Source organism: Solea senegalensis, linkage group LG1 (genome assembly GCF_019176455.1).
Source record: "Solea senegalensis isolate Sse05_10M linkage group LG1, IFAPA_SoseM_1, whole genome shotgun sequence".
NCBI lineage: Eukaryota > Metazoa > Chordata > Actinopteri > Pleuronectiformes > Soleidae > Solea > Solea senegalensis.
In genome coordinates, this window is record NC_058021.1 from 30,095,985 (window position 1) to 30,115,305 (window position 19,321).

Consider the following 19,321-nt stretch of genomic DNA (forward strand, 5'->3'; position numbering starts at 1 on the left):
TGCATCCCAGTTTCACCCTAACCACGAGCTGCTGGTTTCCTGATTCATTTACGGGAATTCCCGTGACGGGAAGACAAAAAACATAACCTGTCCCCAGACTAATGCACACGATTATGCATCAGTTTGGTTTGTATGTAAACCATCAGCTCAGATATCTGACCGTTGTTTTCACTGTCGCTGTTTAATCTCCGAAAACCAGCAAATGCTGACCCAAACACCGCAACAAGATAATATCTGAAAACCCCGGTCAACCACTGTATATTATTCTGCTACTCTTTCATTTTTGGAATAACAACGTTCCTTCTGTGGAGTTTATACAGTTTTAATTTTCATACCTGGCTTAGGTTTGGCTACTCTCTAACTGAGAGCACATAAACACAGAAAGAGTCGGGCAAGTGAGGGCTCAAAAACATGGACGTGACAGGGTTTATGTGCATATTTGGGAAAAACCAAAGAAAAATATTGTCCAGGTTGGAAAAATTGAAATAGCCCAATCAGACAGTCGGATCAAACTGAACCACCTTTACAGCACAAACGCACCCAGTAGAGATTTCTTGAGAATGTGAGGGAATTTGAATGAGAAAGTGCTGTCAAAATAAACACTCATGGCTCCATGTGAACTCTGCTGTATGACACCGAGGTTAGGCATTGCTGTGCCCACGTAAACCACATGGGTGTCTGTCTTTTGTCAATAGCACAGCTAAAAAAAACAAACCCTATAAGATAAATGATGGCATTTGGAAACAAAAAAAACACTCTTTTCCAGCCTCAAGGCTCACCAAGCAATCTCAGTGTGAGGTTCATGACTCACCCCGTCTGATGTTTGGCTTTCTTAAGGCAGTGTATTTTTCAAATTGACCTTTCACTCTTCTCTTAGCGGCAGATGGGACACTAAAACAGCAGGACTTAAACATCCCAGTGTCAACATTTGAGATCTTCTGTTTCCTTGAGTTTTCCAGCTTTGTTTGAACTCTTTGTTTGTGAAGAGTCCAAGTCGAGTGCTGTTGCAATTCCGAAACCAGATTTGACCGGAGCAATATTTACTCGGGCCGTAATTGCTGATCAATCGCAAAATGATTCCCTCCTGTGCAGTTCATCCGTGGTATAACAAAAAAGATCCATTGTCAGCTTATTAGAAAACAATTGATTATTCTGTTACAGACCTCCCATTCTGAGCGAATGTTTGCTCTGGTGGCAGCTGTGATATTATTATACAGTAGGCTTCCGTGTTGAAAGTAGAATTTTCTGATGTTTCTGCAGACAGCGAATGAAGGCTATGGAGCAACAGATTGCCAGCTTGACTGGTCTTGTTCAGCATGCACTTTGTAAGGGGCCAAAAAGTAGTGGCACCAAGGAGCCTCCAAGGTAAGCAATCACAGAATGAGGCATCAGGGTAAACACAGTTTCAAATGAAAAAAGCCTGGCTCTGCAGCCGGAGTAGGAAAAGATAAAGTATCCCTCCTTTAATGGCCATTCCAAACACTCAGGTGAAATAGCATCTCGTGAAGAGGAAATAGGTTTGACTGTGGATCTGATAGGGAAGTCATTTACTCTCTAGATAAATGGCCACTATGTATGGGTTATCTTGCTGCATTTCAACTCTTTGCATTTGGATCTTGCGTGTGGAGACTCTGTGTTAATGTTTGCCTGACAGCTAGTCTAAATGCTATGACTGTGACTGCAGTGAGTCTGTCGCTCCCTCTTTAAACACTGATGAGGTCTCGTTAACATCATTAACATCTTATACCTCTCTGCTTGGTCACTCTTTCCCATCATACTTTGTTGTCATGTGTTTTGTTTTTTTTTTACAAATACTAACATGTTAATGCAAAACAGCCAACTTTTCCTGTCAAAATCCTGCTCTAATGATTTTTTTTTTTCCTCCTTTGGCTGCAGCGAGAGACCGCCGAAGACATCCTCTCCGGCTCACAGTTCCCATAGCTCAGGTTAGTATCACTGTTAGTCCATGTAATCCTATTACTGTTTCTTAAAAGACAAATCTTCAAGTGCCATAATATCTTGTGCAGACAAGCCCACACATCAGTGTCACTCAACGGTCTGCAATGAGGGAGGCAAAACAAAGTCAGGCTTCTTTGCTTGTCATCCCTCACACTCCTTTCCCTCGTAGATCCACTTTTAATAGGAGTTCAGAGACGAGAGCCGGTCGTCAGGCTAACACAAACCCCCTCAAAGCACTTCTTAAAACGCGATGCTATTACTTCTCCGAGCCTGCCAAGATGATTCAGCGATTCAATCTCTGCTCTGCTGCAGTCTGTTGGCGAGATCCCGATTTGATCAAAAAAATGGCAGAGAGGAAAACACAACACTGTGAGAGTTAATGTCATGACAGGACTGCATGTGCAGAGGCATTTACTTGTTATGTTGGGCTTGAGCTAAGCTTCAAAGCATGAGATAATGTGCGTGTGTTTGTGTTTTTATCTCACTAGTGTTTCATTTTCCACCTCTCAATTGCTTCTTTATCGTTGTCACAAAGCGTGGACTACTTTTGATGGACAATGTGTCCCTGAGGCCCAAAACACAAGCAGCAGTTTGCATTGCAACCTGTACTTCAGGTCTGGACAGCTGTCAGGTAGTTTGCAAGGTTGACACAATGACAGTGGAGTTTTGGGATTATGAAGACAAAAAGTTTGTTCTCTTACTGTCCCAGCAGAGGGTTGAGTCCGTGTCAAAGGAACATTTCCTGACCTACTCTGATGCTCACAGTTGAAGACACTTCCTGTGTTAAATGCATCTTAGATTTCAAGGAGTGTCGTTCACAGGTTTTCATGACGTTTCTAAGAATAACTTTTGGCTTAAATCCATCTCAACTTAACAAAGGACCATAATAATCTTTTTATGTCACGCTTCATGCAAATATGTGCACACCAAGGTGCTTTTACGTGGCGAAATAAAATCACACAAGCAATCCAACGGTAATAAAACAATTAAAATCAATTGTCAAATATATTAAATAGCTTATCTGTTGGTTTTTATTAGTCCCGCTATGTAAATTGTTGTGGATTTTATTGTCTGTATTCCAAGTCATCTTTAATATTTATGCATCGGACCCATTAAAATGAAGTCCGGCTGGATTTTTATTTGTAGTCGTTACAGTTTTTGGAAAATTACATTTTAAAAATTCAACACTCGTATGTCTTTTCACAACCTGGGAACTACTTTAAACCAGTAAAGTAGTCCTCGGGGGAAATAGTTAAAACCTGTTCTTGGGGCTAAGTGACAAAACGGTCTTCTGTCATTTGTGTGAACGAATATTATGGAAGTGTTTTATTTAAGTCTACTCTGAAGAAATATCATTTTTTGGATTCATTCGTTGATATTAAATCATCTCACAAGATTGACGTGATTTTAAACTCCTGCTGAATTAAGTTATTTATTGTGGTGGGGCCGTTTAGGGACTCTCACTCAGACCTTGTATATTAATGCCCTTGGTGTCCATGGTTTCGACCTCTCCTACGTCTGTGGCGGTAAATAAAATGCCCAAATCGGTTGACAGACATTTCAGGGGCGCAGCCAATATGAGGGTGTGTAAATCTCTACTTACTGTTCAGAGCGAAAAATGACACCGCACAGAGGTCAGGCAATTATTATTATTATTGAAAGTAAGAAATATTAAGTAAGGTCGGTGTGTTTCCAGGGAAAAATCTACGAACAACCTAATTAATAATTTGTAGTCACACAGGATGACGTAATGAGGATTTTGAAAAGAACAAGGTATTATACTCCCACTTGGAATGAAATTATCTTCCCTCTTTTTGATGTGCTTGCACAATACGTCAGTGTAATTTAGTGACACGATAAGCACTGCTGTTAACCGAGATGTCTCCACAGTGTTCCTAAGGTTTCAGCAATAATATTATATTGCTTTATATATTAGTACAGTCATAATTTTTAGGAAGCAAACTTCGAACTGTGCATGCTTTTTACTCCTGGTCCAGGTGGTTCCCCAGTTATGGCTCCAAAAAGCAGTGCAGCCCCACCAGACAAGGGCTCACTTCCACTGAAACTCAACCTCCTGCAGTTCAGGAAGAACGTTTCTGACCTCAGGGTGCAACTCCATCAGATGAGACAGCTGCAGGCAAGACCTCTTTCTCCTTCTTATTAACTTATGAAGGCTGTAAGTTCACATATTCACCCGTATGTGAGCGATTGTGCGTCTGAAAGACATTGAAAAGCATGTGTTTCCCCCCTCAGCTCCAGAACCAGGAGGCGCTGCGGGTTCAGCTGAAGCGAACAGAGCAGGAAATCACTGTCAAACTCGCAGAGGCCATGCGGCGTCTAGAGGATCCGGTCCAGAAGCAGAGAGCTTTGGTGGAAGAAGACAGGCACAAGTACTTGGGACTCGAGGAGCGAGTCCTCACACAACTTGGGTAAGCCTGTGGGAAATTTACTGATTTCCTTCCATAATAAACTTAACAATATGCTTTATAACGGCTGCAGTGGATGTTTTCGTCTGCAGTGTTTCCCAAACCTTTTTATGGGCACCCACTTTTTAGGGATGACAAATCGTTGCTCCGTGGTATACGTGGTTACGAGAGTGAATTTGTGCATATAGCTGATAAATCTTTTTTTTTTATGTGTCATGCACTAAAGTGCCCAACCCTTGTGGGTTTACAAGACATTAAAGAAATAATTGTCCGAGTCTGACAAACAAAATCTGCTAAACCAAAGTTTTTCCACAATCATACAACAACAAAACAATCAAGAAAACATTTCTGACTACTTAAACTGCCACTTATGTTGCACCTAATATGATTTTGAAGATGTAAACCAGCCACTCTTTATACTTGTAGCCTATAGTGGATATAAATCTTGAGTAAAAGGCTGGGAAGAGTTCTGCAAATTTATTTGAAGACATAAAATAAGAGTTTTTTCCCTCTATTTCATTTGTGATCCGGCTGAAGAGGGCGCTGCTTTGTATTATGGTTACGGGGGAGAGCACAATTGTTGGTTTTAACTCCTTCTATGATGAAAGCCCTGGAAAAATCATTAGAGTCGCTTCAGTATATGCAGCTCCAGCTCCACTCGAGGTGCTTCCATTTCCAGGAAAATCCCCAAAAGGCTTCATTTTTATCAGCCCACCTGAGCCACTCAACCCTCGACTCTTTGACGAGCCAACGCCCTACAAATTACAGCCCACAGGTTTATACAGGCAGGCAGCGTCTGCCTTCCGAGAGACACCAGTCTGCAACAATGATGAACTCAGTGGAGTAATTGCCCTACTCTTATTTTTAATTCACTTACAGCACCGCGCTGACAGGGAGCATTCGTTCTGTTGGGATGTTTACAAGTGAGGTCGAACCGTGTCGTCTTGCTCGGGCCCAGATGGTGCTGAACACATGCTGCTGCAATAATAATAGTAATAGTAAAAAACACAATGACAACAGATGATGCAGACGGGGAAATCTACAGGTGGATGTAGGTGGATTAAGCTCTTAGTTACCGTGGCTACACAGCTACTGTCACAAGCCTTGACATTTGCTGAGGGTGGATTCTGGAATTTAGGCCAGATGTCCACACTCATGTCATTGTGATACAGGATGAGGTGTATCTTTTCTAATTACAAAAACTATGAATTTATTTCACGTTACAACTAGGGCTGCAACTAACGATTATTTTTCATAATCGATTCATCTGTCGGTTATTTTCTCCATTAATCAAGTAATTGTTTGGTCCATAAAATGTCTGAAAAGGATGATGTTCTCAAATGACTCATCTTGTTTTCTTGTCCAAAAGCCAAACATTATTCAGTTTGAATGATTTCTTTGTTATATGGAGCAAAGGAACCAGAAAATATTCTCATTTAAGAAGCTGAAATATCAGAAAACTGGCTTAAATTCCTTAAAAACACTTAAAAACATAGTTGATGATTCATTTACTAATCGATTAATCGAGTAATTGTTTCAGCCCTACTTACAACACTTCATTAGATTTCTGTCTTTGATATTACATTTTTTAAATTATTATTATAATTTGGAAGACCTTGTCAAGATTAATAATATCTTTTATCAAAGGGTCGTGCAGCACATTTAGCTTGGTTTCAGACAGACAAATAAACAAATGACTAACATTTACAGAGGCACACAGTATAATATTCATGAAATATTCATCTGAAACGAGTATAAACTACAGAATAATAAAATATATGGCGTAACGTTTGCAGCATTCAGCCATTAATCTGGACAGCTTGCACAACATCGTGCTCCAAACTACAACACTGATAATGCGCCTGGGATTGTAAACAATCTGGACTCATGGGAACACTTTGCAAAGCTTTTAAGTCACATGTTTTGGATCGTATACTTTGACAACAGTAATTAACAGCGTATGGAAAGGAATATTTAAAACACACAGTGTTTCTCCTCAAACAAAGGCTGCCTTAAGTACTTTGATAGAGAATCTGTGAGACGTACAATATGAATCGCATACTGTATCTGGGTTTTTTTTGTGTTTGGGAGGTTTGGATACAAAAGGGAAATTTGTTTCCTTTATCTTCAGCTGGAATTTCCCATCATCGTTCCAATTACCAACAGGCCTTGACACAGCCGGGCATTTAACAGAAATGGTCCTGTTCTTGCCTTAGCCCGCTCCCTTGAGGGGGATGTCGAAGAAAGGCTTTTCTCCTGGGTACCTGGTCACACAATGACACGCCATGTTAGTCGGCTCTCATGCAATCCCACTTTTGCACACAATGTTATCGTTCGGCACATTTCCCCCTCAGAGTCGCCACTTTTCTCGAGCACGATGATGATGATGATGATGATGTGTTTTCTCTGTGAGGAAGTGTCCTGTCACAAATGTGCTCTCATTTGATGCATAAACATTTATGGGGTTTGGGAAGAACTCAAACCAATCTAGTTTAAGCAGTCTGATTTACACGGGGAAGTGCAGTGCACAGTGGGAAAGTCTCTATCCTTGTTAATCCTGGGACATGTTTTACATATTACTCATACTCTTCTGTTTTTTTATAGTCTGCTTTCACCTTTGCCCAATCAGTATCTCTGTGTAGTCTTTAAATGATTGTGCTCTGCCCCCCGGTGTTTGTAAAGAGTCGTACAGTAAATACTGTGTGTCCCCCATTGCAATAATGTCAGTATATCGTCAACAAATAAGGAATTACTGCCTGATTAGTACAATATATCTCTTTGTTTGTTTGTCTCTGCAGCGACCTGGAGCAGTATGTCGGCTCTTTGCAGAAGGACTCAGCCGCAACACACAGAGTTGTGACTCTGAAGGATGTGGAAGAGGGAGCGGTGACTCTGAGGAAGGTGGGAGAATCTCTGGCGGGGCTCAAAGGTAAGACACAAATGAGCTATTAACGGCTAACACGACAAACAAGACGGTCAAATAGGCAAAGTGAGTGTCGAGGCGATGACGCGTGTCGTAAATAAAACCAAACAAGAGACCTGTAAAACGCATTATGCAATATTTGTTTGTTCGTGTTGCGTAAATTTAGATAATGATTCAAAATGTTGGACTTTATCCAACTGCACAGCACCTTAATGAGCTGGTCGCCCTAAACATGTAGAGAATACGAAATACAGTGTGGAGACAATGAGTGTTTTGTAATTTCTCCAGGAGAGTTCCCAGCCCTCCAGACCAGAATGCGGGCTGTGCTCAGGGTGGAAGTAGAAGCCGTCAAGTTTTTGAAGGAGGAACCTCACAAACTGGACAGCATGCTGAAAAGGGTCAAAGGCCTGACTGACACACTCAGCGGTCTCAGAAGGTAAAGGACCACCATCCATAACTATATATATATATATACATACTATATAAGTAGAGAAAGTAGGGATCGAGAGGAACAGTTGCCATGGTGTGGTGGACGAGGATGACAGAGGGACTTGACGATTAAAAGAACAGTTATTGTGCTGAGCGACTCGCAGCATGTGGGAGATTGTGCTATTAGACGATCGCAGAGAGCCAGCCCTCATTCCATTACAGAGGTCAGTCCGCGTGGACAGACTCATATGGCGTCCTGCTTGATTTACTCTCGTCCCTTCCACTGAACCGATAAGTGAATTAATTCGGTGGACACTGCAGCACATCATTTCCATTTCAAAATGTCACAGACTCCAAACTCGCTCTGGACTTTTTTTTTCTTCCCTGTTGCTCTCTCTATGACTTCTCTTGTCTTTTATCTAAAACATGCGTGGCTGCCAAACCATAAGACACTAAATCATAGTGTTTGGTGGTGTTTTTATCCTTCCTGTCAGAATTAATCAACATTTTCTTCCAACTTTATTACAGGGTTTGGTGTGCTTCTAATCTGTATGAGAAAATCAACAAAACCATAAATTCTAATTGGGATATAAAATTGATTTCTGCCTTTTTCCATCCCTACTGCAGACATGCTACTGAGGGCTCCCAGAAGGCTCCTGATCTGTCTGCTAATATCCCAGTGGATTACAGCCTAACGGCAGCTGCTTCAGAGGCTCCTGTTGATGCTCCCTCAGCACCCGTTCAGCCCAGCTCCACCTCAGCCTCACTGGATCACCAGAGCTCCACCGTCAGGTCAGAGGTGATGCCCTCCTCCCCGGTGGTCATCCATCACGTCCAGAGCTCCCCGGTCCTCATGCAGCAGTCCCAGCAGTCTGCGGCCTTGAGCCCTACCCAGGGGCCCAGTCCCAACCCAATCAAGAGTCATGGCAGGGAGTCTCCCAAAGACACGACCTTGGAACCAACAAGTCCCCTCCGTCAGAAGAAGACACCAGTAAATAATGGCAACCAGGATCTTGTTATTGAGGAGCTGCAGATCAATAAGGACAAAAGCAAAAGCAAAACCAGAGTTATGTCCATAGAGGTATGTGGATTTATTTTGTCCGATTCTTCATAGATTTTTCTTTTTTTCCCTATTTTCCTAAATATTACAGTTTATCTATAAACAAAAATAGTACAATAAAGTAATTATTTTTTGCATTAAATATATTATCTGTCACTGACTTGGCAGCATTTATCAAATTTCAAAGACCAAATCATGTTAACTTACATAAATAAGTTAGAGTCAGCCAATTATTTTGCATTATTTTATCGTGTCATTCTTACTTATCTTACTGTATTTAGACCTGTCCTTCTTTTTTTTACCCCTTTGTTCTTCTCTGTGATTTGTAGGCAGCGGAGAAGGAGTGGGAAGAGAGGAGGCAGAACATGGGTCATTACAATGGAAAAGAGTTTGAGAAGATCCTCCAGGAGGCCCAGGCCAACATGATGAAGGGTATTCCCAGTCTCGAGGTTGAAGAGAACTCAGTACTGCCACCTGGTGCCAGCTGTGAACAAACCATCTCCCACAAACTTGTGGAATCACATTCAGGTACAAATATAACACATAAAATTACATATTTCTCGTGTGAACACACTTTAAAGTATGTCGTCCTTTAAAATGTGCGACAGAAGAGGCTCGGTCTGAACCTGACTCCCTGACAGCCAAAAAGGGGCCTGAGAAACTTCCAAAGCCTCCATTGGAGAAACCAGCCAAGCCAGTCATGGAGAGACCTTCCAAGACCTCCAATAAGCCCACGCCCCTTGACATTTCTACCAAGCAAGTGTCTGAGAAGTCCAACAAGTCTCCACCACCACCGCCTCCTCCGAGGAAGACCTTCTCTAGCTCCAACTCGGGCATGACCACCACACGCTCTGGTGAGGTGGTCTACACCAGCAGGAAGGAATCCATCTCAGCTCAGGTTAGTCTGGCAGGGGAGATGAGAGCACATCCTTGGCTTTTGACTCCTTAATTGCAATAGCTTAACTTTTACTGTTTGATTTGGAATTCATAACGACACAATCCCTTCTTGCAGGAGGGTGAAGAGGAGGTCCCACCTCCCACTCCCCAATCCAAGCCTGTCAAGGTTCCACCAGAGACAAAGCCAAAGCCGACAACCCCTCCTCCTGTTACTGCCTCCGTTACTAGAGACGAGGAGGACGAAGGAGACAAGATCATGGCAGAACTGCAGGTAAGATGCACGACACGAAACATGCGAACCAACACCCACAGTTAATGGGTCCAATGAAAGGTCCTTGATTTTGCCATGTGGGATTGGGTTGCTTATTGTTTCTTCCTGTGGTGGCAAAGCAGAGTTTGATTTTGAGTGTAATGTTTTCAGGTTTGGGGTTTTCTAGTTGTGGCAGTGGTGAAGAAACTCAAACTCCTCCCCTCCCCAAAATCCTTGTCCCTGTCCTCCCCCCCTCACTTTTTTTCACTCTTCAGGTCTTCCAGAAGTGCACAGTTAAGGATTTAGGGGTGAAAAATTTGGTAGAGCCTCCCTCTCGAATTGAACCACAAATCAGAGAGCTAAGACCGGGGGCCTTGTTGCCCCTCAAAGAGAAAAAGGTAAATTGCAAATCGCCTTGCAGCTCCCCAGCTAACTGCCTGTCTCTGCCAACGATGGCTGCATCTTAACCCTTCTCCAACTTTTGCACCCTTGCTTTGGCTCAAGAGAAACCTGTAACAGCTGCCTCCAAACAACTTCTTTCCTTGCTGCCTCATTTTCCTTCCCTATTTTTGATTCTGCTGGATATCACAGCTTGAGCTTTTTCCCGGATTAAGTCTGCATAAAATGAAGCCTCTGAAAAGATGCTGTCTCTTTTGTGTGTCTGGGCCAGAGGGTGATGGGGATTTGCTATTGGTTTCAATTATATCTTGTCTTTTTCCTCCAAATCAATAAAGACCTGCGATCTGAAATCTGCAGGCAATTGAATTGTCTTGTGTCTTTCTTTAATTACATGTCTTCATACAAACTCAACAAATATTTCTCGAAAGATTGACAACCGAGAGAAACAACATAGTCAAAACGAACTTTGCAGACATGAGCTGTTTTTGCAGACTTGGTTCACTAGAGGTCAATGTGGCCACTTTGCATGCTCCTCTCCCATCACTTATACTTTTCTGAGGACTTACCTTTCTGTTTCTCTTTGTCTTCGCACAACTTTACCTCAGTGTGCTTTCCCGGCTTTACACCAATGTAATAATCACAACCCAATCATTCTTTGACATGAAGGGCAATCCATATATACACAATACATACGTTGAATTATGTGGGTTTTTTTACTGTATGTGACCAAGAAGACACGTATGTTCTTTTTAAAACGTGCAAGTATCAACTCTCGCAGAGAACCAATGGGAGGTCGAGTTGAACTGTGAGGCACTAAGCTAGTAGATGGTGTAAATAATAAAACATTGAAGATTGTACTAATGGAATTTTCACAAATGTAAATAGGAAAGTTGAAGAAACAATTAAAAAATACAGGGTTTAACCATGAACTTGGCTGTAAAAGATAGGACTTGGCATATGAATAGTTTAATATATTTTTTTGACCTGTATGCTTTTATTTAAACGCTTCAAGAGTAGCAGTGCATACTGGAAATACTGTATCTTATTTTATCCAGTGCGGTTTTAACATTGTGAATTCGACCACACTCATATATACAGTACGTACATTCACAGTTAAACCACTGTGTGCACCAGTTGCACAGTAATATTATTCCCTCGCACACTGTCCTAGCAGAGCTCAGAGCCCAGTCGAGAGGACAAAGATCCAGACACGGATGAAAACGGGAACACGACTGTGCGACAGAGCCAAGGGGTACGTGCACCTTAAATTTACTGACACTACATTTATCCATGTATATTTTGCATATATATACAATGTGAAAGTTGAATGAAATGATAACCTGTTTCCATTTCCCAAACACAGGTCATATACTATGTGACTGGCCAAATCTCCAAAGATCATCCACCCCCATCAGGAACAGAGGAGACCCCCGAGCACCAAGAACCCACGCAGCCTCCAACACAGGTGTCAAATGTCAATGTTAATGACAATTCTCCAAGCCAGGAACAGCAGCAGCAGACGCCACAGTCTCCACCGCCCAAATCTCCCCCACCTATATCGCCTAAGCCTGTGGGACTGAACGGATTCAAACTGGCAAAGAAGCAGTTAAAACGCTCCGAGTCCTTCAAGACCAAGGTAGAAATGGAGAAGGGGAAGATGCTCAACAAAATGAACGCTGAGAAGAAAAGTAAAATCATTCAGGAGCCCGTTTCGTCCAGTAAGAATATAATACACGAGACGGTGGAAAAAACAACAATTAGCCCCGTGAAACAGAAACTTAAAATTTCTGTTGCCCCAATTCCAAAAGCTCCTACCGACGACAACGGTCCACCAAAAGCTGCTTTTGATGAAGACGATGAGGGAGCCGGTCTAAGTCCTGATCTTCCTGGAGAAGAGCCACCTCCGCCCCCAGACAACATAGCATTTATGATCACTAACACCAAGGTACAGGCCTTGTCTAGTGGCGAGTACCAGGAACTGGTCAATGCCAAGAAGGGAAGTGTCCAGACAGTAACTGTAGGCGGTGCGTCAAACCAAGGGAACACCTCATCGGGTCCCAGTTTTCCACAGGATAATGGATTTAACAAGAAGCCCGTCATTATCATTTTTGATGAGCCCATGGATATCCGCTCCGCTTACAAGCGCCTGTCCACCATATTCGAATGTGAGGAGGAACTGGACAGGATGCTGTCTGCAGAGCGCATTGACGAGGAGAGCGAGGAGTCGGACACGGAGAGAAGTAGTGGGCTGGAGGAAAAAGCTGGAGGGACCAACATGGATGATGGCAAAAAGGTCAGCTCCTCACACGGCACTGCTGACCATGTCAGCCTATCGTCTTCTTCTTCGTCGTCAATATCTGAACTCACTGACGGTGGAAACGTGGAGGATGCCAAGCAGGACAGTAAAAAGAAGTTCAAGTTTAAGTTCCCTAAGAAGCAGCTGGCAGCGCTGACCCAGGCCATCCGCACGGGTACCAAATCAGGCAAGAAGACTCTTCAGGTGGTTGTGTATGAAGATGAGGAGGAGTCCGACGGTACCGTCAAGCAGCACAAAGAGGCAAAGAGATTTGAGATTGCACGCTCCAAATCCTTAGCAGAGCCTCCAAAGGTGACAAGTTCGGCTGTGTTGAAGAAGCAGAACTCCGAGTCTCACTACAGAACAGACGAGATCCGGAAGAACACCTACAAGACACTGGACAGTCTGGAGCAGACCATCAAGCAGTTGGAGACCACCATTAATGAGATGGGACCACGCTCCCCTGAGGAGCCAGTCTCTATGGAGGAAGCTTTGGCAGGGAATGGGACAGGCTCAGACGGAGCGGGGCTAAAGAGGTCTTCCTCTCTCCCCACCTCCAGAGGGTTAGGCCCTAAGGTACCCAGCAAAAATTCATTGCAGCAGAAGACTAAACCTCAGCTCCTTCCTCGTCCTGTAGTCGTCCCTACCACTACCACTGCTACCACCGCCACTCTCCCCAGTGTCCCCAGCACCGTACAACAGGTCTCTCTCTAGCTCTTTTTGCTCCTGGAGCCTTTGGGTGCTTCTTTTTTTTCAATTTTCCAATCTACCCTCACTCCAACCCTAACCACTGAGATTACAGAATCATTAATCCACTCCACAGGTGCTAGGAAATGTTGGAAATGTCCCCCGTGACTTTCTCCCTCTGTGAAATCATGGCTACATGATTGGGGGTGGCATTTTTGTTGGGTTCCTGGTCACCATCTTTCTCCTTTAGGTCATTGCTAAAACTTTGGGGTTTTCAGCAAGTGGCCAACTCATCATCAAAGACAGTCTCATGATGATTATGCTCTGATATCTTACTCATCTTGAGTGCATGTACTATGTGTAATGTCTTAAAGGTTTATGGTCCCACGGGGTGCATGATCTCTCACTGGTGTTGAATTAATTGGGTTTTTTTTTTTACCTGTTAGTGTCTTGATTTTCATGCTTCCTATATGGTGTGTGTTTTTTCTTTCTTTTATTTTATTTCTTGTTTTGTTTTTCGTTTGGATCCCCTTGCAGAACACCAGTGTCGCTTCCCCTACTAGTCGGATGCCCGTCCCTTTGTCTGCGAAGTCCAGGCAGTCACCGGGTACTACTGACAAAGCAGGAAAACAGCAAAAACTGCAGGACGCTCAGAGGCAGTTCCGACAGGTAGTCTTACTTTAGGGTCTTACCAGAGACGAGAGGAAACAAACATGTAGGGATCGAAAACATGAGGCATGTATTGTAAGGTGGAAAAAAGACTGTCAAAGCTGTGAGATTAAAAATAATAATAATAATAATAAGTCACCGTGATGGCGACTGTGGAACTGTTAATGTTTCTCTCGAATCTGCTGTGAAAAGAAGGCATGTTTGACTCTTGACTGTTACCCCATAACATCACTGGTACTGTATGCTTCTGCATGTTCACACTGCTCATGGTTTTCACTGTGTTGGTGACTTTAAAAAAAAAAAAGAAAGAAAAAAGAAAACGGCAAAGAACAACAGAGTCCTGTCATCCGAGTTGTCATCACATCTCCGAATCCCATCACAGCTGAGTTCCGTAACAGTGTTTGCGAAAACCCAGGATGCTTATGGCTATGATAAACACAAACCTTATTGACTTTTTCGGCTGTGCTCCTCCCTCCTCACAACGCACCTTGCTGCTGCATAGCTTCTTAACCTCACTGTGATATATTTCCTTCCCCCTGAAGACCTCGGCACATCTCACCATCTTGCACCATTAGCGTTAGTGAAATACTGGCCCACATCCTCCCTGTCTGCACTCTTCAAACTCCTAACCCTATATTATCTAATTCTCTCCATCCCTCCCCCTATGCAGCTTTGCCGTCTGAAATCTCCCGTACAGCCCTTTCACCAAACCCTAACAACTCCTCTAACACACAGGCCATCTGTGGAGATGCCGCTCCTGTCCGCCACTGCACTGTCTAACCTCCTAAGTTCCTTTGTTTGTGGTAACGTCTCTCAGTTCACTTTCTCACCTTTCATGTAACGTAGTGGAAGCAGCTTCCGTAAATGTTGTTTTTTTTGGTGTCTTTTTAGTCGTGTCTTAGTGATATTAATGTGTCTGTGCAGTCATAGTGTTTTCTATGTGTATAACTTTGTAGCTTTAATTTAACATCGTCTTGCCTTATGTGTGTATTACTTGACCAGATTTCTATTTTGACAACCAGTATTTGTTTTGGCATCTCTGTTTGCAGGCTAACGGAAGTGCTAAAAGAGTGGGAGGGGATCATAAAGCTACTTCCCCAACTATTCCCGTCTCTAAAATCCCTGCTTTTTATCCTAGCACTAATAAAGGCAGTCCCCAGTCTGCACAAAACTCAGATGCTACTAATCCCATTAACCCTTCCTCCTCCTCTTCCTCCTCCTCTTCCTCCTCCTCCTCCTCACCTGTGACAAAGTCATCCATCCTGTCCTCTCAAGCTCCTCGCTCCGGTACCCTACCCTCCTCCCACATCCCCTCCCTGTCTAACGGATCCCTCAAACTCCCCGCGCCCTCACAGCACACAGGTAAAGCTCTCTCGTTCTCCTCGCAGACTCAGAATGGTCGAGTGCACTCCTCCTCTTCATTCTCCTCCTCCTCATCCTCCTCCTCCTCCTCCCCCTCCCCTCTGTCGCCCACACCTTTGGGCCCAGGTGGAAAGAGCATCCGCACCATACACACCCCCAGCTTCACCAGCTACAGGTCCCACAACGGCAACAGCGGCAAATCCTGCATCCCGACAACCACGTCAGCTAAGGACACAGCTTAGCCCCATTATCGCCCCTCTGGTTTTACTGCATAGCAGGTAGACTCGGTCATGTTTTTATTATTTTAAATCATTTTGGTTTGTTTTCACTATTCTTATTTTTATTTTTTGAATGTTTTTGTAAAAATATTAAGTGATGCACTCTCCCGATTCATGTTCTCTTAGACACTGGCATTCTCACAACAATGCTTTTTTTTGGATCATACTTACTTAGATTCTCTCTTGAAGGTGTACAAGATGTTTGAAAAGATTTTACAACTTGAGCTAAAAAGAAGAAAAAAACAAACTATTTAGTGTCACCACTTTGTAGATAAAGTGGAAGGCTTTCGTGGTGTTGAAAATCTATTTTTCTTGCTGTAGCTATGAATAGGGACTATAAAGTTGATGTACAATCATAAAGTACCGCGTAAAAATTGTGGTTTATTTTTCAAACCAGAGATTGAATAACCATAGTCTATTTAATCTTCTATATTTCTTGTGTTTGTCAGACATTGATCGGTCTTGTAAATGCCTTTTTTGAATGTATACGCGATGTATACGGACATTTTAAAATAGAACTCACAATGAACTTTTTTTATTTTTCCTGACAGAATTTTCCTAATTTTCTCTGTCAACTTATTTTACAGATCTATACAAGCGGTATCACGAGTAATACAAGTTTTCATTTTAGTGTGCCTCTTTGCCAAAAATTGTTGTACAATGACTCACTTCAAGCCTAATTCAGTCACAAGATTTAGAGGAATTTACATGCACTCTTTCGGTTGAAGTGTTGATACTGGTCTTAGTTTGTTTTCATTCTCTAAATGTAAACTGTACTTAAACATAGATAATGAACCCCGTTCTCCCACGTGTACATAGACGCTTCTACTAAGGAAATAGGTAGTTTTGTTAACAAACCAAAGTTTATTTGTATGCATGCCTTTCAGATACTTTAGGAGAGTGGTGTAAAAGAAGAATTACGTTTGCACAGATAGGTTTTGTAAATATTTGGTTTCTTCTCCTTTTTTTTTGTAAAGCTTTAAATCATACTTTAAAAGAGCAATGTGGTTGAAAAAAACGAGTACAATTGTGTTGGAGTAGCAAAAATAAAGAATTGCATGCTTGTAAGGCGCCATGCTTCTGTGTTTCCTGTGTGATTCAGTCTACATATACACAGTATATATAAATATAATTGTGTCTATGTGCACGTGTGTCTTCACACAAATATGAGAGAAGAGAGGTAGCACAGATAAGAGCAGCAGCAGTTGTCACTTCCACTTTTATCTGTTGTTGTCAGACTAATGGTTGATACTGATCTTTAACTTACTGTATTTTTGGAATTCAGCTGATCTGCACCTCTACAATAACAGGTGAGACTATGATTATATGTATTATTATTACTACTATTTTATTATTACAATAGTATTATTATAATAACAGTGCTGAGGTTTTTTTATTAATATTATGTACTACACATTTATTAATTATTGTGATATTAAATATGTCACATCATTTAAGTGTAACAATGTGTAACAATAATTTATTTTATGATAGAGAATCAAATTCATCCTGTTTGAAATTTGAAAGACATGATGTGGGGATGTTTGGGTCAGTAATACTTTTATAATGGTCAATTTAGGAAGTATGTCGGATATTGATTTCCATGAGAAGGCATAACTTAAACATTTAAATACTTATACATCCCACCTTATTTATAAATGTGTAGTTTTCATGATGATTTAATTAATTTACATGGGAAATGTATTGTGCATCTAAAAAAAAAAAACATTTTTACTCTGACGTTTTCTTTCACAACTCTGGGTGCACTTCCTGTTTAATAAACCTCACGTACAAATGATGTTGCATATGTAACCCAGTCACATTTTGTCACATGCACACCTTCCATTCTTTCTTTCATTTTGATACCAAAAACATGACTTAGTGAATCATCCGAAGACTTTTGGACCATGTGATGTCACTGCTGTCGATTATGTAAAATGGTCATTTGTTTCTGTTCTGTGCCGCACCAGGCTGAGCCATGAACATCTCTGAGGAGGACCTCTACACCAGCGCCTCCCACCAAGAAAATATTATCTTTGCTGTGTTTTACATCCTAATTTTCATCATTGCTGTTCCTGGGAATGCTTTGGCACTGTGGGCCTTCTTTTGTCAGGACAACACGTCTCCATCTGTTGTTTTCCTGAGGCACCTTTCCATAGCAGACATCTCCTATGTCCTTATTTTACCCATGCGTATCGTTTACCACCTCTCTGACAGCCACTGGCCCTTCGGACATGTGCTCTGTGAGTTATCAGGCTTCCTTTTTTACCTTAACATGTACTGCAGCCTCTACTTAATGAGCCTGATCAGTCTGGACAGATTAGTTGCTGTGGTTTTCCCTATTAAATCATACAGAATCAGGAAGGCTAAATATGCAAAAGTGGCTGCTGGAGTTCTCTGGGGGATAGTTATTGTGTCCATGAGTCCTATACTTTTATCTGTAGTGAAAGGGACCAGCAGTGCACCTGGCATCTGCAACAAGCTGTACTTAGAAAAAACCTCTCCCACTGCTCTGATTTCCACAATAGTGGCATTTGTTATTCCCCTCTCCACCATAGTGGTTTCCTACATCCTGATTCTGTTGAAACTAAGAACAGTCAAACAAAAAGAAGAACGGCCAGTGAAGGATAAGGCCATCAAAATGATCGTGCTCATCGTGATGAACTTCCTGTTTGCCTTTGTACCCTACCATGTGAGTCGAGTGATATATATCCAGTTTCACAGTCGTGGGAGTGTGATTGCAGCAAGCTGCGAGTCAGTGGGAAGAGCCAATCACATCACATCTGCCCTCACCTGTGTCAGTGGTGTACTGGACCCGGCCATGTACTTCTTCCTAAACCCAGGATACAGGAACAAATTACTCAAGTTGTTCTGTAAAAATAAAGACATTAATCAAGCAATGACTGTTTAGGTCACCGTTTAAAACAAATGCATGGAACTGTTGAACATACTGTATTTATAGAACCACGTCTTCATCACCAAGACATCCTTTAAAATGTTATATTCCGAGAAATGTTAGTGTGCAACCTTCAAGTGTTATTAAAAACCTATGACATATTTTTGTGGTGTTTTTGTTTTGTTTTGTTTTTTACATCGCTTCATTTTAAATTATTGCACATATCTTACACCGAGGTGGACATCCCTGTATACATATTTATATTCTTAATGTAAGTGTCATTAAATTCATTAACTGACCATCACATCACAAGGATATTTCCTGCACAATATCTGTGTTGATCCTTAACAGTTACATCAAATATCACCCCACTGGGACTTGAGAAACGTTAAATTCTTGAGAAACGTTTACATTTACAAGTGTAGGTTTTTGGAGCATGCAGGCTACCATACTTGATGTATTTGTGTTTGAAAACTTAAACTTGAGGAATGTCACTAACACGTACAATTTATATTCAGTTTCCCTGTTATGATAACTGCAAAATCCAAAATATAAGAATACAATGCAATCAGATTACTGAGCACGTTTTATGATAAATAAACCTCCTTGTGCTTTACGTCCAAAAATATTCTATAGAAAGCACAGCGGCGACTAAAATTGACTTTTGCACAGTTTGTCCTACGCAAGCTTCCGTATCACTGACTTGTTACCAAGGCAGCCAGGAAGAAGCTGTGAAGGGAGCGGACTCAGCGGAGGGTGAGGGTATGTTTTTTTAACCACTTCTTAAATG

At 42.0% G+C, this 19,321-nt stretch overlaps 3 protein-coding genes across 21 annotated transcripts in view; all 3 read left to right on the forward strand.

Annotated features, from left to right (window-relative positions):
- The window catches only part of si:ch211-285f17.1 (sickle tail protein homolog), a 105,320-nt gene extending 88,613 nt beyond the window's left edge, over positions 1-16,707 (forward strand). For 6 of the 15 annotated variants that reach the window (XM_044019564.1, XM_044019497.1, XM_044019590.1 and 3 more), the window contains 15 exons: positions 1,261-1,365; positions 1,897-1,946; positions 3,957-4,096; positions 4,213-4,388; positions 7,184-7,314; positions 7,597-7,744; positions 8,365-8,818; positions 9,127-9,325; positions 9,406-9,695; positions 9,810-9,965; positions 10,220-10,342; positions 11,515-11,595; positions 11,707-13,341; positions 13,852-13,995; positions 15,045-16,707. In XM_044019564.1, the coding sequence (XP_043875499.1) occupies positions 1,261-1,365; positions 1,897-1,946; positions 3,957-4,096; positions 4,213-4,388; positions 7,184-7,314; positions 7,597-7,744; positions 8,365-8,818; positions 9,127-9,325; positions 9,406-9,695; positions 9,810-9,965; positions 10,220-10,342; positions 11,515-11,595; positions 11,707-13,341; positions 13,852-13,995; positions 15,045-15,599 (4,387 nt within the window). In that variant the 3' untranslated portion in view covers positions 15,600-16,707. The remainder of the gene's footprint in view (positions 1-1,260; positions 1,366-1,896; positions 1,947-3,956; positions 4,097-4,212; positions 4,389-7,183; positions 7,315-7,596; positions 7,745-8,364; positions 8,819-9,126; positions 9,326-9,405; positions 9,696-9,809; positions 9,966-10,219; positions 10,343-11,514; positions 11,596-11,706; positions 13,342-13,851; positions 13,996-15,044) is intronic. The other 9 variants (XM_044019556.1, XM_044019516.1, XM_044019523.1 and 6 more) reach the window with 9 other exon arrangements.
- A 52-nt stretch (positions 16,708-16,759) lies between these two features.
- Positions 16,760-18,694, forward strand: si:dkey-96n2.3 (uracil nucleotide/cysteinyl leukotriene receptor). The gene is made up of 2 exons (XM_044019634.1): positions 16,760-16,945; positions 17,606-18,694. The coding sequence occupies exon 2, from the start codon at positions 17,614-17,616 to the stop codon at positions 18,544-18,546; it is 933 nt and encodes a 310-aa protein (XP_043875569.1). The 5' UTR covers positions 16,760-16,945; positions 17,606-17,613; the 3' UTR covers positions 18,547-18,694.
- A 548-nt stretch (positions 18,695-19,242) lies between these two features.
- Positions 19,243-19,321, forward strand: part of nphp3 (nephronophthisis 3) — a 31,664-nt gene continuing 31,585 nt past the window's right edge. For 4 of the 5 annotated variants that reach the window (XM_044046681.1, XM_044046660.1, XM_044046645.1 and 1 more), the window contains exon 1: positions 19,243-19,293. The gene's annotated coding sequence lies outside the window, so the exon portion shown is untranslated. The remainder of the gene's footprint in view (positions 19,294-19,321) is intronic. The other variant, XM_044046653.1, reaches the window with a different exon arrangement.